The 22701-nt window shown below is 47.6% G+C and overlaps 2 protein-coding genes across 5 annotated transcripts; one reads left to right on the forward strand and one right to left on the reverse strand.

The window, feature by feature from the left end:
• Positions 1 to 5950: 5950 nt before the first annotated feature.
• Positions 5951 to 11759, forward strand: TOR1B (torsin family 1 member B). 2 transcript variants are annotated; one of them, XM_036913616.2, is made up of 5 exons: positions 5953 to 6229; positions 6865 to 7130; positions 8537 to 8712; positions 9453 to 9580; positions 9853 to 11759. In XM_036913616.2, the coding sequence occupies exons 1-5, from the start codon at positions 6031 to 6033 to the stop codon at positions 10140 to 10142; spliced, it is 1059 nt and encodes a 352-aa protein (XP_036769511.1). In that variant the 5' UTR covers positions 5953 to 6030; the 3' UTR covers positions 10143 to 11759. The 2 variants fall into 2 exon arrangements, 1 of the variants encoding a protein (XP_036769511.1); XR_005030524.2 differs by lacking the exon at positions 8537 to 8712 and having other exon boundaries at positions 5951 to 6229; positions 9853 to 10046.
• A 1780-nt stretch (positions 11760 to 13539) lies between these two features.
• Positions 13540 to 21345, reverse strand: TOR1A (torsin family 1 member A). Of its 3 annotated transcripts, XR_008996664.1 has the most exons (6): positions 21085 to 21345; positions 20179 to 20444; positions 17949 to 18124; positions 17726 to 17853; positions 16956 to 17231; positions 14137 to 14272 (listed from the first exon to the last, which is right to left on the reverse strand). XR_008996664.1 is itself a non-coding variant. In XM_036913615.2 (5 exons), the coding sequence occupies exons 1-5, from the start codon at positions 21263 to 21265 to the stop codon at positions 14022 to 14024; spliced, it is 1002 nt and encodes a 333-aa protein (XP_036769510.1). In that variant the 5' UTR covers positions 21266 to 21340; the 3' UTR covers positions 13540 to 14021. The 3 variants fall into 3 exon arrangements, 2 of the variants coding, with proteins under 2 accessions (XP_036769510.1, XP_057355113.1); XM_036913615.2 differs by lacking the exon at positions 16956 to 17231 and having other exon boundaries at positions 13540 to 14272; positions 21085 to 21340; XM_057499130.1 differs by lacking the exons at positions 14137 to 14272; positions 16956 to 17231 and adding an exon at positions 17243 to 17431.
• Between the last annotated feature and the right edge of the window lie 1356 nt (positions 21346 to 22701).

The following is a 22701-nucleotide window of genomic DNA, read 5'->3' on the forward strand; positions in this document are numbered from 1 at the left end:
AGGAGGGGTTACCCCCAGAAGGAATGGCAGGATTTGATGTTTTACAAAATCAGGCGATCTAGGGTGTGTGTGAGAGGTGCAGATTTTGAAAATTACCTGACCAAGGAGGCAGGCCGAATTGAGGGCCATGGGGATCACAGAGACTGCATTCAGGGCCCAGCTCGGGACGCCGGGAGGCTGGGAGGCAGGCAGCTTTGGGGGCTGATTAATGCAAACCTGGACTGAACGCAGACCCTGTCGCAAGGCATCAAAGGCTGTAAGTAGGGCAGGAGGCACCACCAGGGACCACGGGCGTACGCAGCACGAATAATGCAAGAGAAGCAATTTCCAGATCCTCAGCTTCCATGTACTACTTCCTAAGATTGTTCTGCCCTCCTGTCCCAATCTGCTCTTCTCTATCTTTACAGAAGAAAGGCCCAGCCCTTGCCACCCAGCTCTGACACCGAACAGAGTAGAACAGAGTGGGAGTCGAAGCTGAGGGCGTCCGCAGAGCCTCCCTCAACCAAAGCCCCTAAGGAGAGACACTGATTATTTATCAAACATTTTAAAGACTTATTCATGCTATTTTGGCAAGTTGTGAATTAATGGTTACTGTCGTGACAATTCAGCCCAGAATAAAAATCTTAAAGAGGCTCATGGTCATGGAAACTTAAAAAAAATTTTTTTGGTAAGATTTCAATTGTGATAAAATACACAGAGCAAAGTTTTCCATCTTAACTATTTTGAGTATACATTTCAGAGGTGTTCAGTCCATTCGCCGTTCCCATGCATGCAATCTCCAAACTCCTTTGCGCCTTGCAGAATGGGAACTCTGTACCCAAGGAACAACTCGCCATCCCCTCCCCCCAGCCAGTCCCTGCCAACCACCACTGGACTGTCTTTACGAATTTGACTAGTCTAGGGGCCTCATATTAGTGGGATCCCATAGTAATTGCTTTTGTTGTGACGGCCTTATGTCACTCGGCACCATGTTCTTAGGAAGTTTTCACACACTAAAAGTTTCAGTATATGTTTCTACTTTTACTGCAGACATATACGATAGGTGATCAGTAAAAGACTGTTCTATTACTTTAAATATTTATCTCATGGATATAGAATAATGTATCCATCGCACACATGGCAGTCACTCATTTACTCATTTCTGCCCAACAAGTGCAATATACATACTTGTACAAACTCATTTCAGTTTAGAAGAATTAAAGCTTATGTGATTATGATTTCTACACTATCACTGATGGTCAGATAGTAGCACATACAAAACTGTTTCTTTAGCAAAAGTAATCTTTTCATTTTAGAAGTTTTAGATTTACAGAAAATGTACAAAGAACAAGGAGTTTCCATGTAGCCCACACCCAGTTTTCCCACCCTCACGACCTAATCACCCGCCACAGGCCCCACCCACCTCCTAATTCCATCTCACTGGGGGTTAGGCTTCAGCACATGAATTTTGGGGGAATGAGAACATTCAGTCCATAGCAGCACCCCTGGTCCCCAGGTCAAAGACCACCCTCTGGGACAGTGTTCTATCCTTGAACATTGAACACATATTTATTGAGCACCTACTGTATATGTGAGATGCAGTGTTAGGAATTGAAGGTACAGAACACAATGATAAGGTCTCTCCTGAAGCTCCAGGTCAGCGATAGGGACCCTGGGGGAGGGATATGTTTAGAGAAAACAATCAACTTCTGTTTAACCCAGTGGATGGATGCTGAGATATCTGGTGACTAGCCAAGTGGAGATGTCCAGTGTGCAGCCAGATGCAGGGGCTGCAGGGAAAAAGTTGAAGGCCTCTCACCCAGGGAGAGAAGACAGAGAGAGAAGGGGTCTAGCATCGAGCCTCAGGGTGGTTCAGGATTCTGGAGGGGGGACAGGGAAGATGTGGCAAACAAGAGGCTGATGGCTGGAAAGGAAGGAGGCCATCAAGCCAGGGAACCAGGCTCCAGGTCAATACACAAGCTCTTCTCTAGCAGCTGGTAATCCCGAAGGGGGGTAACAATTATTTACAGTAAATGCATGGAATTGACATGAAAGATGAGGAATAAATGCCTACTAAGCAGGGTACAATTTCAAAAAGGGGTCTTTACATATTTTTGTCTCACATTTGTGCATTTTTAGATTGACACTGAAATTTTTCATCATAATTTTAAATGGTTGGAAAAGACTCAATTTCCTGTTTGTTGTAAACAGCACATTTTAAGATAACATTGTTACATTGCTCCTCTAGTGTATTTAATGGAATCAAGCCCCAGAGCAATTTTACCTTCATTCATCTATTTTAAAACTGTACAAACTAGACAGGTAGTTAGTTTCAATCACTTTTGGTACTTGAACTCATAGTTCCTTTCCACTCCCCTGTCAAATGTCAACCTAATGAAGAGTAGTCATTGCAGGGAAAATGGAAGTTCCATGGCCAGGATCCTCACCTGATCTTAATCTAATCTATCCATTGCACAGGGGCAATGATGTAATACTTAGCCTACTGTGCAGGTGCATGCCTGTGTACCAGTTGGCAATAAGCTATCACTGTTGGTATTGCTATAAAAAGAGCTCCCACAGTGCCCAGAGCAGAGCCTAGAGAAGAGAGCCGGAGAGCAGGAGAGAGGAGAGTCTGGGGTAGAGGCTGAGCTGGAGGAAGAGACAGTAGTGGACAGGGTTTTAGCACATTGAGAATAAGGCTTGGTATAAGCCCCTTTTCACCCCCAGTGTTCTGTGTTCAGTTATTCAGTCTCATTGAATCCAGAGTGAACTTGCCTGGGGCTGAAACCTGAGACAATCATCCTATCTTAATTCTCTGCAGCAAAGATACATATGCACTACAAATTAAAATTTAATACAAAACTTTTTCTGGTGACCACAAAGCTCTAAGTGTTAGAACACTTCTTTGGGGCTGTTAGTACACAATAAAAAGAACATAAATGTGTTACACATTTTCTAATAAATAATTACTAAACCAAGGATTAAGATTTGTGGGAAAATGTATGGCTTAATGAGATGGATGGGGTTCTCTTTTTTTTCTTTTCTATTTACTTCATATATCCACAAAGGAAAATTACTGAGTGACTTTTCTTCTTACCAGGGGGCCAGAGATGAGAAGGAGAGATGTAGGAGCCTGGGGCCACTGGGGTCTCAGTCAAAAGAGATGAAAGAGGCTGTTTCTGGCACTGGGACCCTTACAATGATCTACTTGTCACATGCCCTTGGGAAGTCCTCATCCACCTTCGTGAGTCAGGGATGGTGAGCTTAGACACAGTAAGGTGAAGGCCTCTGGAAAAAGCAAGGCAAGATAATTACAGTCAGAGCAATGGAACAATATGCAGAGAACCCCCCTACCAAACTCCATGTTAAACATTAGGAAAAGTCAGGGTCACTTTAATTATCAGTTAAAGCTCAAAAAGCCAGGTGTAACTGACCTAGACTATTTGAATATTCTAAGATAAAGGCAAGTATGTCAGCATAGCTCATGTTTTTTATTGTGTTAATCATGCCCTTGTAGGATTCACTTTAGCATGCTAAAAGGCCCAGACCTGTATGCAGTTTTTCCTCCTTCAGACCTAATCAAGTAATCTGCAGCCTGAGCAATTAATTTGGCAAGTAAGCCCAGCCATAAACAACATAGTAAAAGGAAGAAAGATTCCATCTTAAAGATAAGATTTCCTTTTAAATCCCAAGAAGTTAAATACAGTTCTTAAACTCTTTAAAAACAGACAATAACTCAGCCCACCTTGAGGGCAGGGCAGCTAATTTTGATTGATATACTCCCAGACCATGAAGCTGCTATTCTGAGAAAGAATCTGCAGTAAATTTCTTATGGAAGACTGATGAGAAAAGAGGCTTAATGTCTCATCAAGGATGAACATTCTAAGACCACTTAACAAGTCCACACCCCTAGCCCTTTATCATATTCCTAAAAATCTTCAACTGCCTATAAAACTCCTAGACAACGCACCACTACGGGCTCTCTTGTCCCTTCCTGATGTGATACAGGAGGTCTGTCTTCTCACTTTATCTCCAAATAAAAGCCTCTCTCTGGCTCTCCTCCCTTGAGCATTTGCTAAGTTCATTCTTCGACTCTGTACACAAGAACCCTGGCATCTTTCGGGGCTCACATACTCCAGGGTGAAGATGGCCTAGGACAGGGAAGGCCCCATGTTGATGCTGGAGTTCTTGTTCACGAAGCCGAAGAATGAGCTTCACAAACACTCAAGGTAGGAGAGCAAGGTACAGGCTTTTATTTAGAGATAAAGTGAAAGGACAGAGCTTCTGGCCCATGCCAGGAGGGGACAAGAGATCCTGGGGTGGTGCGTTGTCTAGGGGGTTTATAGGCAGTTGAGGATTTTTGGGAATTGAGGGCTTAGGGTGTGGACTTGTACCACCTGCCATGCCCCCAGGGTGGGCTGGGTTGTTGTCTGTTTGCTAGGGCTGTTTACAGTGAAGTCATGGGTTATGCTGAGATACCCTTGTGTAACACTCAAACATTCCAGGCCAAGTTGCTCCTGGCCTTTTGACCTTTAACTGATCTCACTGAAGACTTTTATATTCCTAGTCTAGTATTTACCCTAGAGAATTAGTGTGACCTTGACTTTGCATAATGCTGAACACAGAGTTTCAGTAGGGACTTTACATTGTTACATTGTTTTGACTGTAAATATCTTGCCTTGCTTTTTCCGGAGGCCCTCACCCTACTCTGTCTAAGCCCATGGTCCCTGTCTCAATGTGGGTAAAATTGTAGTATTTCCAGAACATCTCGCCTGGTTTTAGTACATCTGCATATCAACAAGTGTTCAGAGCTGGAAAGTATGGCTTTAGTGCAATTGCATCATTTCTCAGGGGTGAAGTTAATCTCCATATCAATGGGTAATTAATTACCTGGGCAACGGAGTGCTTATCTGTACCTGAGAGGTGAGGAAGGACTGGTTTTGCTTCTGCTGGAGCAAGAGAGAGAAATGGCCCCTGACTGCAGTTTGTAAGCAATAAACAGATTTTAAATTTTATTTCTCTCTTTGATTGATTTCAGTTTTAGAGGTATTTTGCTCCAGGATTTCCTCTCCCTGGACTTACATCCCACCACACAGGCAGCCAACCCCGTACCCCTGTTGTCCGGCAGCTGTGTCTGGGCAGGGCAGGCAATCTTGATTGCACCAAGTGGAACCTCAACCTAGGCCAGGAAGGATTTTGACTCTGAATGAGAAAGAATTCTCAAGCATTCCTTAGGGGTGGAGAGAAGTTCATCTCCATATCAATGGGTAATTACCAGGGTAACAGAGGGTTTATCTGAACCTAAGAGATTAGGGGGAATGATGGTTTTTGCTCCTGCACAGCAGGAAAGAGATGGCTCCAAACTGTGATTTGTAAGCAATAAACGGATTTTAAACTTTATTTCTCCCTTGGACTGATTTCGGATTTAGAGGTATTTGTCCCGGGATTTCCTCTCCCCGGACTTTCCCTCCCTTCTACTGCAGTTCAGGCCACCATCTTCTCTCTTCTGATGAGAGCCCCAGCTCCGGGCCCAGTCTTGTCTAGCAGTCTAGGCCCCTCCAATCCTAGTATTAGCCCTTGTCCATCGTCGGCCTTCCCCACAGCCTAGAGGCTCTGGAGGACATTGCCAATTTCCTCGCTTCGCTGCTGTCCTCGCAGCACCCGGCAAGGCCTGCCTGTCGCACGCGGAATTAAAGAAGGGACTTAGGTTTGACTGTGCTCGCCAGGGCACGTCCGGCTTCAGGTATCCACGGTGTGCTCAGCGACAGCTTCAGGAAGGAAGGCAGTGGGCAGATATGAGAAACGCTCATTATAGCTCTTGGGGAGGCAAGGGGAGCGAAAACAAAACCGTAAAAGGTAGGTTTGGGGTTCAATTGAAGGTAAGAGTCTCTGGACACCTCTCATGCCACTCACAAAGATGGCGGCGCAGTCACGCCCTTCACCAACATGGTCTCCCCTGGGGGGCGGAAGTGACGCACGGCCGGAAGTCCGTCCTGCCGCTCGGCAGCCCGGGCGCCGGGCACTCAGATAGCCACGGGCTGCTAGGGGGCGATGCCGCAGGCAGTGCGGCTCGGGGGCGCCGGGGCGCTTAGGCTGCTGCTGGCGTCCCACGTGGTGGCGGCGTTCGAGCCCATCACCGTGGGCATCGCCATCGGGGCCGCGTCGGCGCTCACCGGCTACCTGTCCTACAAGGACCTGTACTGTCGCTTCGCCGAGTGCTGCCGCGAGGAACAGCCGCTCAACGCGTCAGGTAAGGCAGATCCGCCCCGGAGGGGCGCGCCGGGCGCGAGGGCCGGGCACCCGGCGCCCCCTCTGCGGTGGGGTGGGAGGGGGGACAGCTGGGCCTCGCTCCGGACTTTAAGCCCTGGAGGCCGTGCCTTCTGAGACCGGTTCTCCAGATGGCGGGGCCCTGCCCAAGTTTTAAAAGTTTCAAGTTCCCTGCGATTATCCTAAGAAGAAACTGAAAGCAGCGTGGCCAGCCTTTCTGTGCCATGTCAGGCCTTTAGTTTTCAGATGAGCAGCGTCTGCCCAGAAAGTCCGCATTTGGCCCTTGGTTTTCCTGCAAGTCAGCAGGGGCGGCTGGGGAAATAGCATGCAGCTGTCAGGAGGGGACTGATCCTTGGAGAATGAACACATTTAGTTAGTTTCCCAGTCACACACTTGAGTGTTAAGGAGGACGTCCATCCAGTGCATTTCCTTGGAAGTGGCATTGTGTGACCTGCAACCCATGGTTCTGCCTCAGTGCCGGCCGTTGGGTTGGGCAGATACCCTGCTGGACCACTTGGTAATCTATTCCTCTCACTGTGGCCAGCTGGGAAAAGAGCTGCTTTTCTGTTGCATGTTTAACATGTATTTTTCTCTCTTTTCTCGGGCTGGCTCCCAAAGCCCTCAAGCTAGATTTGGAGAAGAGGCTGTTTGGGCAGCATCTGGCCACAGAGGTGATTCTCAAGGCACTGACTGGATTCATGAACAACAAAAATCCCAAGAAACCACTGACTCTTTCCTTACACGGCTGGGCCGGCACAGGCAAGAATTTCGTCAGCCAAATTGTGGCTGAAAATCTTCACTCAAAAGGCCTGAAGAGTAACTTTGTCCACCTGTTTGTATCAACTCTGCACTTTCCTCATGAGCAGCAGATAAAGCTGTACCAGGCAAGGGAATCTTGTTTTCCTGCCCACCTGCCGCTTTGACAGGTCTGGGCAACCTGCTCACTGACTCCAGCTTCTGCTTATCTGTGCACTGCGATAGCCCCAGGCTCCTCTGAGTTAAGGCACGCTTGCCCCTGGTAACTCTTTGCCATTTTCTTCTATAACTTTTTCCTCACTTGATTACAAAGTAGGGTAGGTGATGTTTTTTCCAATAAAACATGGACCAAGAGAGGCAAGGTGACTTGCTCCTTACGATCTCTGCGACCTTGTGGCAGATCAGAAACTTGAACCCAGAACTCCTCTAACTCCCAGTTTGCAGGGTAGCCGTATTCTGTCATGAAGCAGCAGGGTCTGCGCGCCCATCACAGTGCTTGGGGAGGAGAAACACTAACAGTTTGCTTGGACACGGCTGCACTTAAGGCTTCCACTTGTGTTGCTGCTTCAGCTTTGCCTCTGCATTTAGCAGTGCGGACTAGAGGACTTTTTTTGAATAGCTTTTATTCCCTTTGCTCCTCCTGTCCTTCAAATCCGTGGCTTTGATTTCTTCAAATGAAAGCCCCAGAGGACTGAATGAAGACCATCTGACCTATTCTTTCCACATTTAATATATATTGAGCTGTCTAGTAGGGCTCTCAAATAAATGGCGTCCTTGGAAAGGTTAACAGTCCTTTTAGATGGAGACTGAAATAGGAAATAGAAACTGAACAAGGACATGAAAATGGGTAGTTGCCACACAAACTGTAAAATGGGGAAGATTGCCAAAAAGAATTGTTTTCTTGTTTTCTAAATTCATCAGTCTCTACAAATAGAGTAAAACAGGTGAGGGTGCTTCAAGAACCTTTCCCATTTTGGGGTTGAGGGCTTGCTGCTTGAATATCTTTTTGTTTCAAGAAAGTATAGGAACATGCTTTTCATGAAAATGTCTTCTAGGTCAGCGCCTTTGTTCACTGCGTCAGTAGAAGGTATTGGTCTTGGGACTGTGTGAGGCTTAATCTAGTTCCTTACTCCTCAGTATATCTGGTAAAATTAACTAGAGATTTCAGTCCATAGTGAGATGATAATTATGGGTTGGTTAACAGTGAAAATGATAGTCACGTGTTTTGTATCTTGCATCTTTTAAAGGTGTAAGAGCCTTTTAAAAGTCACAGTGTGACATTTGGGTTAGGAAAAAACATCTTTGTATTTTAACACCTCTCTGCCAGTTTCTACTTTTTAATGGGTAGCATTTTGGAAAAGCTGTTTCCCAGCACAGGGAGGTTAGATGCAGCTTCCAGGAGTCCTCTGTTAAACCCGAGCGCTCTGCCTTTTCATCTTCCAGACCCTGAGGAACAGTGCAGTATGTCTGTTCCCCTTGCTTGGCACAGCCTTTGAGCCGCCCCATCCTATTTCTTCTTTTATGGTTGGTCTAGGAACAGTTACAGAGGTGGATTCCGGGTAACGTGAGTGCTTGTGCGAGCTCCGTGTTCATATTTGACGAGATGGATAAATTGCACCCTGGGGTCATCGACGCGATCAAGCCGTTTCTAGACTACTATGAGCAGGTTGATGGTGTGTCTTACCGGAAGGCCATCTTTATCTTTCTCAGGTCAGCGGGAGGTGGTTTCTCCGGGCACAGCTTTCATCCTCCCAATGCTAGAATGACGTCCTAGCAACCCTCGGCATTCTGTCTCCCGGGAACACAAGTGCCAGCCTGGCAAAAGTGTCTTTCTGATTTCTTTTCCTTTTGGGTTGCTAGTATCAGCATGGCACGGAGTGTGGGCAGGAGGAAATGAATTCAGGAAATACAGTTGACCCTTGAACAACAAGGGGGCTAGGGGTGCCCACCCCCCTCACAGTTAGAAATCCACATATAACTTTGACTCCCCTAAAATCTAACTACTAATAACCTACTATTGACCGGAAGCCTACGTTTATTACACACACACTATTCTTACAACACAGTAAGCTAGAGAAAAGAAAAAATTATTTCAAATTGTTGCACATCTCCAAGATATTTTGCAATATATTTGTCAAAAAAAAATTGCATGTAAGTGGACTCAAGCAGTTCAAACCCATATTGTTCAAGGGTCCACTGTAATCGCTGATGACAGGCAATTTTCTTACCTGCACATGTTGTCTCTGAGAGTTCTAAAAAGGCATCGCATTATGTAGCAAGTTCTAAAAAAAACAGATTTTAAGCTCCTTGAGGGCAAGCGCAATTTTTTCTTTGTCTAGTAGCACTTAGTAAATACTCCTTGGTTAAGAATAAATCTTAGAGCAAGTGTGTTTCCTGACAGACACAGAGGTCTTAATCTGTGATTTTACTCGTTTCTTTGGCAAATTCAGCAACGCAGGTGGGGACCTCATAACCAAGACGGCGCTGGACTTCTGGCTGGCAGGAAGAAAGCGTGAGGACATTCAGCTGAAGGACCTGGAGTCTGTGCTCTCTGTCGGAGTCTTCAATAATAAACACAGTGAGTCTTCCGGGCTGAGAAGCCTTCCTGGCTTTGCTAAGTTGACACTTTTTCTTAGGGCATTCTATGCTAGAAGCCAGTTAGCAGGGCTAGCCGACTGATCCTTACCCAAGGCTTCTTACATGCCTGGCAAGAAAAGAATCTAGAGGGGTATAAAGACATGAAGAATATATTGTGGGTAAGGATCAAAACAGGCGCCGTCAGAGCGGCGAGCTTGGCCAGGTGACAGTGACAGTGATGGGTGGGAGACCCAGCTGTGTCTTGTTTCACAGGTGGCCTGTGGCACAGTGGACTGATAGACAGAAACCTCATCGACTACTTTATCCCCTTCCTGCCCTTGGAGTACAAACATGTGAAGATGTGTGTGAGGGCAGAGATGAGGGCCCGTGGTTCCGCCATAGACGAAGAGATTGTCACCAGGGTGGCAGATGAAATGACGTTTTTCCCCAAAGATAAGAAAATCTACTCAGACAAGGGCTGCAAGTCTCTGCAGGCAAGGCTGGATTTTCAGACTCTATTGCAAGAAGGGTCGGAGGCAGCTGGGAGCTCCGTAAGCCAGTGACGTTGCTTTGGGAAGCACTTTGAAGACCTCTCGGGGATTTGCACATTTGCACCTGTGGACTTTCAGAATCTAGAAGTTTCTAAAGAGTTGGTTTGTGGAATGACACTAATCTGCCGAGTACCTTTGTCATTTTGCAACCTGACAGCAATCCAGATGTTAACTACAGTTGAAGATAAACTTTTAAAATGCCCCCGACACTTACTGACCTTGACAGCTGTGTCGTGAGCACTGTGCGAGCCCTAGGCCTGTCCGTGACCCCACCATCCCACACCGCGGGAGCTGCTCTTCTAACTGGTCTGGGGCGCGTGAGCATTTTTACCTGCCGAAAGCATTCTGCTGCTCGTTTCTTTTTCGTTACAAGTGTTCGCTGACTTCAAGTATTTTCAGTTGGTGGCACCTTCAGGCAGTGTCCAGTGGGGACACGGGCCTGCACACTCCCAACTGAGTGAAGAGTGCTTATGGACAGGTTGCTCCTTCCTGGGCCCCTGCTGCAGTCCAGGTCAGACGGCCTCTCAGCCTGTCCACTGCGCTGGCTGCTCATGGAATTTCTTTGCGCGTCTCTCATTTGCTGTGGGTCCCAGGCTTCCCGTACCACCTGTACTCCTGCACTTCAGTCACGGCAAGACTCCCCGTAACTGTATCAGTCCTGGAGTCGAATCAGAGCCAGACCACTGGTTTTGAATTTGAGTCCTTGGTTCCCATGGTGGAATGTCTGTTACAGTTTATTTGTGGGTCAGTTTGAAATCCGAAGGATGTGCTCGTTGTCCATGGATGACAGGAGCCCAGACTGAGGGCTCAGCTGGTGGACTCCGCACTGCCCAAGATGTGGAAGTATATTATACACTAGAAATGCTAAGAGTTTTCGAGGATACGTATATTTTTATAATGTTTTTGCTTCGGATTCTTAAATAATAGAAACTGAAGACATTGCTTATTTTAAAACATGGGAAGAACACAACATGGAATAGTTGCCTGTTCTGTCAGATGCTCTGGAAACCAGTCCAGTGGTATAAATTTGTATTGTTAAAGGCATGGTAATATAGGATCACAATTGTAGATCAAACAAGGTCAGCCTGAAATTGTGACTGGTCCTGGGTGTCATCTGATAATGACACCGTGTACGGCAGCTCCAGGCAGGACTGCCTTGGTCACTGGGAAGTAAGACTTAGCTTCTAGCCAGTGTGAACTGTTCTCTGTCATTATAGTTGCAGTGCAACTGCAGACACATATTGAGAACAACACGCAGCCTTTGTACACATAAAATGTAGAAGAATGAGTATTTTTATGACAATGGGAATGCCTTACAGAGGATCACACTTAGTCTTCAATAAATACCAATGTGAGGCGTAACATTTTTAGTACATATTCTCAAATTGGAGCTTAGTTACATCTCTTTTATAACATTTTGGGTGTCTGCACAGGAGACAAGATGTTCTCCATTTACAATGATGCAATAAATTTAACACGTGTTGGTCACCTTCGGACTTCAGTTACTGATTTGTACCTTGAAAAGTTCACGGTTGGCCACAGCCCAGCCACCTCCACCTGACGTAGCATGTAGACAAGAGCTTGAATTGACCCACTGAATGTAAAACTAATAAAGTCTAAATTTTATCATGTGAGAAGTCACTTGTTTGCGAACTCTGAAAGGTTTGAGCTCAGACTAAAGGCCGTTAACTCAGGTGTCCTGAGGCCCGCCATGCCCTCGACATGCTGATTGGCAGTCTTTGCATCATACAGAATCAATATTTACCTTAAAGGCTGTCATCCCCAAATATAAAGGTGAACTGGAGTAGATGATGTTATACTCTGTATTTTCGTGGATGAAAACAGCAGAAAGAGTTGGACTCCCTCCTGAAATCCATGTAGGGAGGAAACAGGCCTTGGGAAAACCTGACTCCCTGAGCGAGGCCAAGCTTAGACTGGGTCTTCCTGCCCAGAACTGGTAAATAGTAAAATTCTAGTTATATTAGCCAGGTGTCTGCTTAATCAGATGTAACATGGTCTCATCTCCCGTCAGGGAATTGTTAACACCAACCCTTCTCCCAGGAGTGAGGATCAACTACCCAGCTTTCTAGCAAGTTCAAACCCTCTTTGCCCTCAGCCCACCCACTCCCTTCACTTAACTGAAAGCGATCAAATCTGTGAGACTTAATTTCCCAGGTCTGGTTTCCACCCTAATGCGGTTTGTGCTCCACCCCATGCCGCCTCCTCTGTTCAGGCTGAACTGTCCCAGTTAAGTTGGGATCCTGTGTCCCCTATTAGACTCCCAGGAGCTGAGGCTGCCTTCAAATGATCAGCCCCAATCTGGCTCCTGGAGACGTGACAACAGGCCAGCTTCAGCTCAACATCAAGAACTTTCCAACACTCAGAGCTGGACATGGGGGGCCTGGACTGCCTTAGAGCCCCTGTTAACAGGCTGGGAACTGAGGCAGAGGGATCCTATGGCAGCCAGCTGCCGACCTAGCTCAACTGTCCCTGCGAGCACTCTCTAGGAACCCTGCCTGTTGGCAGGCACATAGGCAAGTTGTGTACAAGGTATGTTCAGTGTCCTTATATGTTCCGTACCCCTACCTGGCATCTCAGCTGGGGTTACATTATCTAGACTCGAAATCCCCGGCCGGGGGTCAGGAGCTCTGTGAACCCAGCAATGGGGTGCGATACCCGTGCTGAGCAAGCAGCTGGAGTTGTCCTAGGATCCCAAGTCCCTGCCTGAGACCTAACTTCATGCTACCTGGAATGCACCTGTTAGGCCTTAATTCACAGCTTAAGCACGAAAGGCCTAGTGGAGGCGTTTTTTTTTCCTCCTTTAAAAATGTGTTCACAAATTTAGAGTTTTATCATAAATTTTAACTATTTGCATTTATAAATAAAAACACTGTTCTCAACATCCTCAAGGGGTGGGGGGACAGTTAAGCCTTCCTAGGTGTTTTGGGGAGTTCTGACTAAATATAGGTTTTAAGAAATATGGCAAACTTGCCAGACAGCACATGGCACAGGCACGGAGAGAAGAGAAGGGCCTTTGAGAGCTTTTCAAGGACTGGCAAGAGACAAGCTGGAGATACTTTTCTTTCAAGGAAACTCTGTGTCTAACAAATGTTCACAATGTTACTAAGATCATTCCCAAAGTTAACAATGTCACAAATCAAAACCCTTGGAAGGGCACTTAAGGCTTCTCTGTGGTGAGCCTGAGCGTGGCCTCCTCTTATCTCAACCTTCACTGCCCCCCTTGCCATTCCAGCCTGTGGCGAGGGGCACTGCTCCAGCCTCAGTCCCCAGGACCGCCAGCCTGCAGAAGACATGCCAAGGACCTGGGCTTGGGCTTTTTGGCAGTGAAGACATCACAATACATGTAATAATGATCAGTACTTAAAAAAACCACACACAAAGCCAACAATTTAGAGTCTGAAAAGTTTCTCATAATGTTAAAAACCATTTCAAATAAAATGATTGCATTTTCAGTAAAACCTATTTGTCCTTCCTTGAAAGAGAAAACGAAATTAAAACATGATTTTTAAAAAATCATGAGCCTGGTGTGAGTGGGCTGGGAGCTGGCTCCTCTTCCTCCAAAGACTTCGGGGGCCGTGTCCAGGATCACCACGGTGTGAGGGCCTGTGGGCTCAGGTGTCCACGGTGTGAGGGCCTGTGGGCTCAGGTCACCACGGTGTGAGGGCCTGTGGGCTCAGGTGTCCAGGTCGCCATGGTGTGAGGGCCTGGGGACTCTGCTGGATGAAAACAAAGCCCAGGAAAATTCCTGTCATGGTAAACAGGAAAAGTTCATTTGCCTCCTTTTGCAGGGAACTGAGTGGGGGTGGAATGGGAAAGACGTTGAGTACCGAGTTCCTTCTTGTCCAGTGCCAAGTGGTGGCACCTGTGCCATCAGTCATCATAGTAGTAATCTAACTTAGTGAACACAGTTTTGCAGCCTTTGTCAGAGAAAACTCTCTCCTCCCTGGGAAAAAATGTCATCTCCTCGGCCACTCTGGTTACAATGTCCTCATCAATTTCAAGGCCACGGGACTGCATTTCAACTCTGATGCACATTTTTAGGTGTTTGTATTCCAGGGGGAGGAAGGGAACAAAATAATCAATGAGATTTCGGTCAATTAAGCTGCTGTGCCAGAAGCCACCTGAGAAAAAGAAAAAGGCGTCGTTCATCCACCGTCCACCTGACATACTTACCGGGTGTCGACCACGTGCCCGGCTCTGGAAGTGGAGCCCTGCGCCTGCTCCATGGAGCTCACAACCTACTGAGGCAGGGAGAGCCCCTGAGCTCGCCAATGAGGGTAGGGTGACAGGACACCAGGAAGGGATGCCTCCTTTATCCCAGGGCGCAGGGGAGGCCTCAGATCCCACAGGACAGTCCCCACTTTGGCCACCAATCTCAAGTCCAGGTCATCTGTGCCTGACAACTGGCTATAGACTGGAGGTGCCCATGACTCCCTCCTGAGTCTGACCTACCGCTAGCACGGCTCACAAAACTCATAAACATTTTCCTTACTCGCTTTCTCAGCTGTTTTATAAAAGGATATGCCTCGCGAACAACCAGATGAAAATGACGCACAGGGCAGGTATGTGGGCAGGGTGGGGGCTTCCATACCCTCTCCCCCAGAATCTACAGGTTCACCAACATAAAAGCTCTCCAAACCCTGTACTTTTGGGTTTTTACTGAGGCCTCATTAACACTGGCACAATTGATTAAATCACTGGCCATTGATTTAATGACTGATCAATGATTGACCCAACCCTCATCCCCCCTCCTTGCCCCAGAGGTCAGAGGGTGGGACTGACCTCCTGGTTCCAACCGTCCAGTCACAGGGTTGGTTCCCCTTGGGTGCTTTCCAAGTCACCTCATCAATACAAACGAGGGTGTGATTGAAAGGGATTTGTTATTAATGTCAAGGCACCCTCATGGCTCTAATTGCTTAGAAAATGCCATGGGTTTTAGGAGTTCTGTGTCAGAAATAGGGACAAAGACCAAATATGTATTTCTTGTTATCAACCACAGTATCACAACTGGGGTTTATGCTTTTCTTTCCCAACAGCGCTTTGTACACAACGGGTACTCAATAAATATCTGTTTGCCTGGATGGAGTGGGGTCTGTGGCCGGGAAAGAATAAAACTAACCACGGGGCAGTACCAAGCGGGCCGGCTCCCACTGTGGGCAAGCTCGTTCGGACAGCCCGTTTCCCGAGGGCCTGCTCTGTGCCAGGCATGCCCTGCTCCCTTGGACAGAGCACAGAACCAGGCAGACACGGATGCTGCCCTCACGGGGCTCTTAACTGAGGAGCCACCTAAAAGCTAGTCGACTGACAGTGTCAGACAGTGCCAGGGGCACTGAGATGGAGCTCTTAGGGGGCAAGAAAAGATGGCTAATTAGGGTGGCCAGGGGAGACCTGGCTGCGGAGGTGACCCCCAGCAGTGCCCAAACAACAAGGAGCTGACAGCACAAAGACCCAGGAAGTGTCCTGGCGGAAAAGGTGATCTCCAGGTGATCTCAGTCTCGTGGCCTTAAAACCACCTGTGGACCACTCCCCAGTTTGTATCCTCAGGCTGAACACCTCCTGGACTCCACCGGACATCCTGCCGGTGCTCCACATCTCGGCATGGATGCCGCTGACATGTCATCAACTCACTGAACATCCCCATTTTCACCTCTCACTTCCCCACAAACCTGCTCCTCCAGCAGCTGGCCCCCTAAATGGCAGTGCCACTTTCCAACTGCCCAAGGCCAGGTCCCTGATTCGTGTCATTCCCAATCTCTTAGGATATCTTATTTCTGCCTTCAAAATGCTTCCAAACTCAGTCGTATCACACCACCCCCACAGCCATCCAGGCCACCTGTACTCCGTCCCCAGGTTGTGCAGCGGCACCCCGCTGGACTCCCGACCCAGCAGCCCACGCCACCGTTACACTAAGTCTGATTGTGTCACTGTCGGCTCAAACCCTCCAAGGGCTACCTCCTCCATTAGGGGTCAAACCTATGGCCTCCCCGTGGCCCTCCAAGGCCTCCCGTGACCTGCACCCCCACGGCAAGTCTTACTCTTACCTAACCCTGTTCTCCTTTGTTCATTTGGGACCAGCCACAGTGACCCCGACCTTGGGCTGTCCCTCCAGTGGAATGCTCTTTGCTGACGTGCACAGGGCCTGCTCGCTCACCCTCAGGTCTGCTCAAATGTCACCCTCCCATGACCCTTTCCTGACCACTCTATTTAAAACTGCAGCATATCCTCATCCCAGCACCCCAAACCCTCTTTATTTATTGACTCACCTTTTCCCTACTGGGGAGGGGAAAAAGATGTACCTCCACCTCAATACAGATACAGCTATGCCAGCACCTGACACATTGCCTCACTTATTTACCATCATTAGAATATACACTCCATGACAGCAGGATTTCTGGTTTTGTTCACTGCAATGTCCCCAGTTCTCGGGCCAGTGCCAGACAACTAGGAGGCGCTCAATATATATTTATTAAATGAAGGAATGAGGATGTTTGGATGGCCTGAGGCCACAGTCAGTGAGCACTGAGCTTGCACTTTGGAACCCAGGTAACCTCCCATGATACAGGCTCTAGGCAGCTGGCCTCACCTGCTGCAGGATTTAAGCTAAGGCTTGCTTCACATGTTCATACTTTTTGGCACGCCAACAAACTATTCAGTGTATTACAGAATGTCTTTCATCAGTAATATTCCAGTTGCACAAACTGACATAAAATACCCGTACTGCTCATGTAACTCTGCAACTAGCACGAATTTCTTGGTAAGTCTGTTTCAAAGAAGACCTTTGGCTTTGTAATCTCAAGGACGCACCTGAGCAAAGACTCGGATGTTAACAGCCAACCCGCAGGGCTCACAGGTAGGACCCAGTGAGTCAGTCTACATCACAGGGCTTTCCAACTCCAAGGGCTCAAGGTCAAAGGTGCGTGTGAGTTCACCAGAAAAGCAGCGAGCTTGGCAGTTAAAAGCTTGGGCTCTGGAATCAGACACCTTGTGTGTTAGATGTGGACCAGCTGCTCTCTCTCTCTCTGAGCCTCAGTCACTTCATTTGTAAATGGGGACGATAATGGTTTCTACCCCATGAGGTTACTGTGAAGATTAAAGGAAATAATGCAGGTAGAGTGTCTCACACAGTGTCCAGCACAGAACAAGGGCCCAACCATTGTTTGGCTCTTCTTCTCGCCCACAGGACCTCCAAGGTGTAGGGCCACGCCCAGAAAGAAGGGACTTTACAGGTCATCTCCTTTGGAGGCACCCACAGCAGCTTTTCTTGCTCAACCACCTTTTTTCTTCAACAAAAGAAACTGATTTAGCTGAAGAAAACAGGGAACTACTTCTCAAGATCTCAATGATCAACAGTTTCCCTCTTTCTTTAAAATAGTGCTTCTCAAACTTTAGACTGCATAAATGGCACCTGGGGTTCATTCAGATTCCCCTCAAATTCTGACTCCACAGGCCTAGGGAAGGAACCTGGAAACCTGCACTTCTAACCACCTCCCAGGGGACGGTTATGCCAAATGACTTAAAACTTAGGGACACAGCATCACGAACAGGAGGGGTCAGTGACGGACGGCCCCACTCACTGTTCTTGTTATTGAAGGCCGACACAGACAAGGCGGGCTCCATATCTTTGAGCTTGATATCTTCCCTCTGCTTCCCACTTCTCCAGAAATCTAAAGCCACGTCTGTGATCCTTTCTGCTCCAGCATTGCTGCAAAATAAATCCAGTGGGTAAGGACTGGGTTTTTCACTAAAGCTCACAGGCTCGGGCTCAGAGCTTCCAGGGTGTCCCAGCCCTGACTTTACCTGAGAAATATGAAGATGGCTTTCTGATAGGAGACCCCGTCCACATGGTCGTAGTAGTCTAGGAAAGGCTTGATGGCGTCTATGAGGCCGGCATGCATCTTGTCCATTTCATCAAATATGAAGATGGACCTTGCACAGGCACTCACGTTGCCGCGAATCCACAGCTGTAGCTGATCCTGGGTCACAAGGGGGAAAAGCCAACACGCAGTTCTCAGCAAGCACAACGGAAACAACCTGTGTGAGAATTATCGATGCTACAGCTGTACCAGCTGTGTGTGCTGCGGCCACGGCCACGTTCACCGAGCGCTTACTGTGGGCTCAGCACTGCACCAACACTTTACACACATGAGCTTGTCTGTTCCTCATCACAACCCATGTAGTGGGCGTTATCACCTCCATTTTACAGATGAAGGAACGGAGGCATGGAACGCTGTATCAACTTGCCCAAGCTTACAAAATTAGTATATGGCAGACAGGGATCTGAACCCCTGCTGTGCCTGATTCCAAAGCCACACACTTTGATCACAATTCCTGTAAGTTGTCACATCGATGCTGTGTCACTGAGTGGTCCTTTGTCATTAAAATGGCAATGCTAATACATATTCTATGTACACCAGCCTTCTTGGAAAAAGAGACCACGTGACCTGTTCTGCCACTCAGTCCTTAGAACAGCCCGGAGAGCCTGCACTAACTTTCCGAGAGGGAGAGCAAGGAACAGAGGTCCGTTAAGGGAGGCAACTGAACTGGAGATTACACACGCTTTGGGATGCGTGAAGGGACGTCACACTTGGGTTTCTGGAACCGTGCCTAGAGGTCTCTGAAATAAACTTAGCTAAACAGAAACATTCCATAAGAACACAAGTACTTATAATACTAAGCAACAAAGGTAAGGAGAAAAGACAGAAATTTGAGCTAAGGTTCTACATAATGTTTTCCTAAACTTTTCCCCCAAGGTGAGGAGGAGGAGTTAGTTGTTTTCTGAGGAAGACTGCGGAAGTTACAATGCAGGTCCTGACTTATGATTTTGGCTTCTGCTTGGCTACTATGACCCAGGGTTACAGGGGTCTGTGTGTACCTATGTAACCTAAGTGGTGATTCTGCTCTATAGGCAGGGACTAGCCTCCACTTAGAGGAGGAGCCTTAAGAGAGCTCAAGTGACTTTCTTGAGGCTGTGAAATGAGTCACCATTTAAATAAGGATTTACTCAGATCCGTTAGGTGCCATCAGCCAAGGTGTTCCTATCCTGCTACCCCAATTTACAGGCAATAACACAGAGCACGTATTGAGCACTCACTACGGGTTAGACACTGTTTTAAAACATTACTCGTAGAACCTACTATGATCTCCCAAAACCCATCAAAGTAGTTACGGTTGCAGATCCTATCTAACAGATGAGGGAATGGAGGCACAGAGAGGTTAAGGAACTTGCCCAAAGCCACACAGCCACTACACAGCAGAGCCTGAATGCTAACTAGGATGACCAACTTGTCATGATGTTTTGGGAACTTTCCCAAGCTTTGCACTGGAAGTCCACCTCCCATGAACCCGTGGATAGTTGGTGACGCTGATGACCTCCCAAGCAGAATGGAAAAATGTGTTCACACGGGCAAAGTTTAAACATCTGACGTCTTGCCCACCTTGCAGGTTTGTTACATGGATTTAGAAAAAGGCAATAGTTAACATCATTGGAACCCTCATGTCCCAGGCACTACGTAATGTACTTGACAGAGCTCACTGAATTCTCACAACTACTATCTTACAGATGATGAACCTGAGTCTCAGGTCAGACAACTTTCCCAAGATTTCACGGCTGGTGGGTGGAAGGGTCAGGACTCAGACCCAGCTGAGTCCCCCAAAGCCCAGGCTGTTCATCACCGAGTTAAACTGTATACAGTTTGCAACTCTTCAGTTACAAGTCGGCCTCTCTGGGAACATTTCCTCTTTTATCTTATGATCTTTCAGTTAGATTGGATCATGCCCATCTCAAATCCTGTGACCCCAAAATGAGTACCACACTGGGCCTGTCTTCAGAAACCACCACAAAGCTTTGAGTGTCTGTTCTGTGCATCTCAAACCCTCTGTAAACTCCACCCCTTTCAAAGAGGAACTGACACACACAGCCATTTACAGGGCTCACTCATTTCAACATGGAATTCCCAAATTCCAGCCCACAACAAAGAAATGCCAAACCCAGCATCATCCAGGAAGGATTCCAAAATTCTGCCCTTGCCTTATACAGGGTGATGTTGGAGGCATGTGGAAAGTGCAGTGTGGCCACAAACAGGTGGACATAGTCACTGTTCAGACCACCCTCGTAAATATTCTCTGCGATGATCTTGCTGGCAAAATTTTTGCCGGTGCCAGTCCACCCGTGTAAGGAGAGGGTGAGAGGTTTCTTGGGCTTCGGGTTCCTTATGAAGCCAGACACGGCATTTAAGATGACTTTCTTTGCAAGATGCTGTCCAAAGAGCTTGCTGTCCAGATCCTTCTGCAGCGCTGGGGAAAACAAAGCCAGTCAGGGAAGCGGTAGGGGGGACACAGCTGGCAAAATTTAGCCAAGTGTACGGGCTCACGTGAATGCCAGCAAAGCCAGGCAAGCTCTTCAAGCATCGTGTGCAACGCCGAGGAATGTTAAGCACCTGGTCCAGGAGGCCCTCGCACCCCACAGCCAGGGTCGGAGCTGGGCTCCTTCCTGAAAAGGTCCTTAGGCTCCACTGCCTCCGCCACCAGCGTGTGCCCCTCACCCCGGCTCTGCTCCTCCCACCCACAGGCGGGCACGAAAAGGATCCCTCGGGTCCTTGGCCACCTCGGGTCCGCGCCACAAGAGTCCCCACCCACCACCCTTCTAGTCTCCAGCTAGGAAGGTGCAAAACTCTCTTTAGAGAAAGTTAACACCTGTCCATGTCCCCAGTTTCTGCGTGAAGCAGTCCAACCCGCAGCGCCTCCTCGTCAACGACCACGTCGGGTCTGTGCGGTCGCGGCCCAGCAGCCGGGCCCCACCGCGCAGCCCTGGCCTTTCGGGCGCCGGGTTCCGGGTCCCTCCGCTCTGCCCGGGCTCCGGCCCTCCGAGTGGCCTTCCCCTGCGCTGAGCCCCGCCCCAGCCAAGCGCCGGCCTCCAGCCCCTGCCGCGTCCTACCCTCCCGGCTGAGGCTCCGCTTCTGGCCGCAGCACTCGGCGAAGAGGCAATAGAGGCGCGGGTAGGAGATGTAGCCGGTGAGCACGCCGGCCAGGGCCAGTCCCAGGCTGATGGGCTCCACCGCCCGCACCCCCAACGGCGCCAGCAGCAGCAGGCCCAGCGCGGCCGCGCCCGGCTTCATGCCCGGACTCGCACCGCCCTGCGCGTTCTCGCGCCTGCCCACGACCCCGGCTGCCGCAGGACCGCGCTTCCGGTTCCTTCCGGCCGCCGCCACCATCTTTGTGCCGGGCGAGCCTCCTCGTGATGCCTGCAGCCGCCATCTTTGTAAGGGGTACAGCCCATTCCTGCTTTGGGGACATGGGCACAGAGATGCAGGAGGCTACTTTTTACAAAAATAAGACTATTTTTTAAGACATAACGACGGCCAATAGACACATGAAAAAAAGGCGCCACTAATCATCATTGCTGATCATTAGGGAAATGCAAATCAAAACCACAATGTGATATCAACTTGGATCAGTTAGCATGGCCAGTATCCCAAAGACAGGAAATAGTAAATGTTGGCGAGGGTGTGGAGAAAAGGCAACCCTCCTGCATGTTGGTAGGAATGTAAATTGGTACAGCCTCTATGGAAAGAAGAAAGGAAGTTCCTCAAAAAAACAAATACTATGTGACCAAGCAATTCCACTTTGGGGAATTTACCTGAGGAAAACAAAATCACTAATTTGAAAAGTTATATGTACACTAAGTTCATTTTAGCATTGTTTACAATAGCAAATATAAAGATATGGAAGCAACTCAAGTGCCCACTGAGATATGAATGTAAAAAGAAGGGGTGGTACATATATGCAGTGGGATATCAGTGATAAAAAAGGAAATCTTGCCATTTGCGACAACATGGATGGACCTAGAGGGTATCATGTTAAATAAGTTAGGCAGAGAAAGACAAATACAATATTATTTAACTTACAAGTGGAATCTAAACAAACAAAAAAGAAATACACTGACAAATACAGAAAACAAACTGCTGATTACCATAGGGAAGGGAGTGGGGGGGCATGAAATAAGTGAAGAGGATAAAGAGGTACAAACTGCAAATAGTAAAGTAAGTCAGACATATGGATGGAAGCACACCATAGAAAATACAACCGATAACGTTATATCTTGGTATGGTTATGGGGTAACTATGCTTTTTGTGATGAGCATCTAGGAATGTATATAATTATTGAGTCACTGTGTTGTACATCTGAAACCAAAATGATATTGTATATCAATGTTATTGCAATTTAAAAAAGAGTATTTTGGGAGAACAATTTTATTACAGAAAAATTGACAGTACAGAAGTCCCATATATACACCCTCATCCCTGCAGATAGTTTTTCTTACTAGCATCTTCCAGTAGTATGTTATATTTGTTAAAATTAATGAACCTATATTGATATAACTAAAGTTTATTCAAATTTCCTTAGTTTTTACTTAATGTTCTACTTCTGATCCAGGATCTTTTCCAAGATATCCCAGTATATTTAGTTGTCATGTTTCCTTAGGCTCCTCTTGGCTGTCTCTCACATTTATTGATCAAACGGTTGTTAACAACAATAAAATTCTGTACATGGG

This window comes from Manis pentadactyla, chromosome 3 (genome assembly GCF_030020395.1).
Source record: "Manis pentadactyla isolate mManPen7 chromosome 3, mManPen7.hap1, whole genome shotgun sequence".
Classification (NCBI taxonomy): domain Eukaryota; kingdom Metazoa; phylum Chordata; class Mammalia; order Pholidota; family Manidae; genus Manis; species Manis pentadactyla.

Excerpts from the sequence above, each read along its gene's own strand:
- TOR1B (XM_036913616.2), top strand. The coding sequence starts at position 6,031 with ATGCCGCAGGCAGTGCGGCTCGGGGGCGCCGGGGCGCTTAGGCTGCTG. Across the intron at positions 6,230-6,864 it reads ACAGCCGCTCAACGCGTCAG|CCCTCAAGCTAGATTTGGAG; the intron begins GTAAGGCAGATC and ends TGGCTCCCAAAG. Across the intron at positions 8,713-9,452 it reads GCCATCTTTATCTTTCTCAG|CAACGCAGGTGGGGACCTCA; the intron begins GTCAGCGGGAGG and ends TGGCAAATTCAG.
- TOR1A (XM_036913615.2), bottom strand. The coding sequence starts at position 21,265 with ATGAAGCCGGGCGCGGCCGCGCTGGGCCTGCTGCTGCTGGCGCCGTTG. Across the intron at positions 18,125-20,178 it reads CCAACATCACCCTGTATAAG|GATCAGCTACAGCTGTGGAT; the intron begins GCAAGGGCAGAA and ends CTTGTGACCCAG. Across the intron at positions 14,273-17,725 it reads GGCCTTCAATAACAAGAACA|GTGGCTTCTGGCACAGCAGC; the intron begins GTGAGTGGGGCC and ends TCTTTTTCTCAG.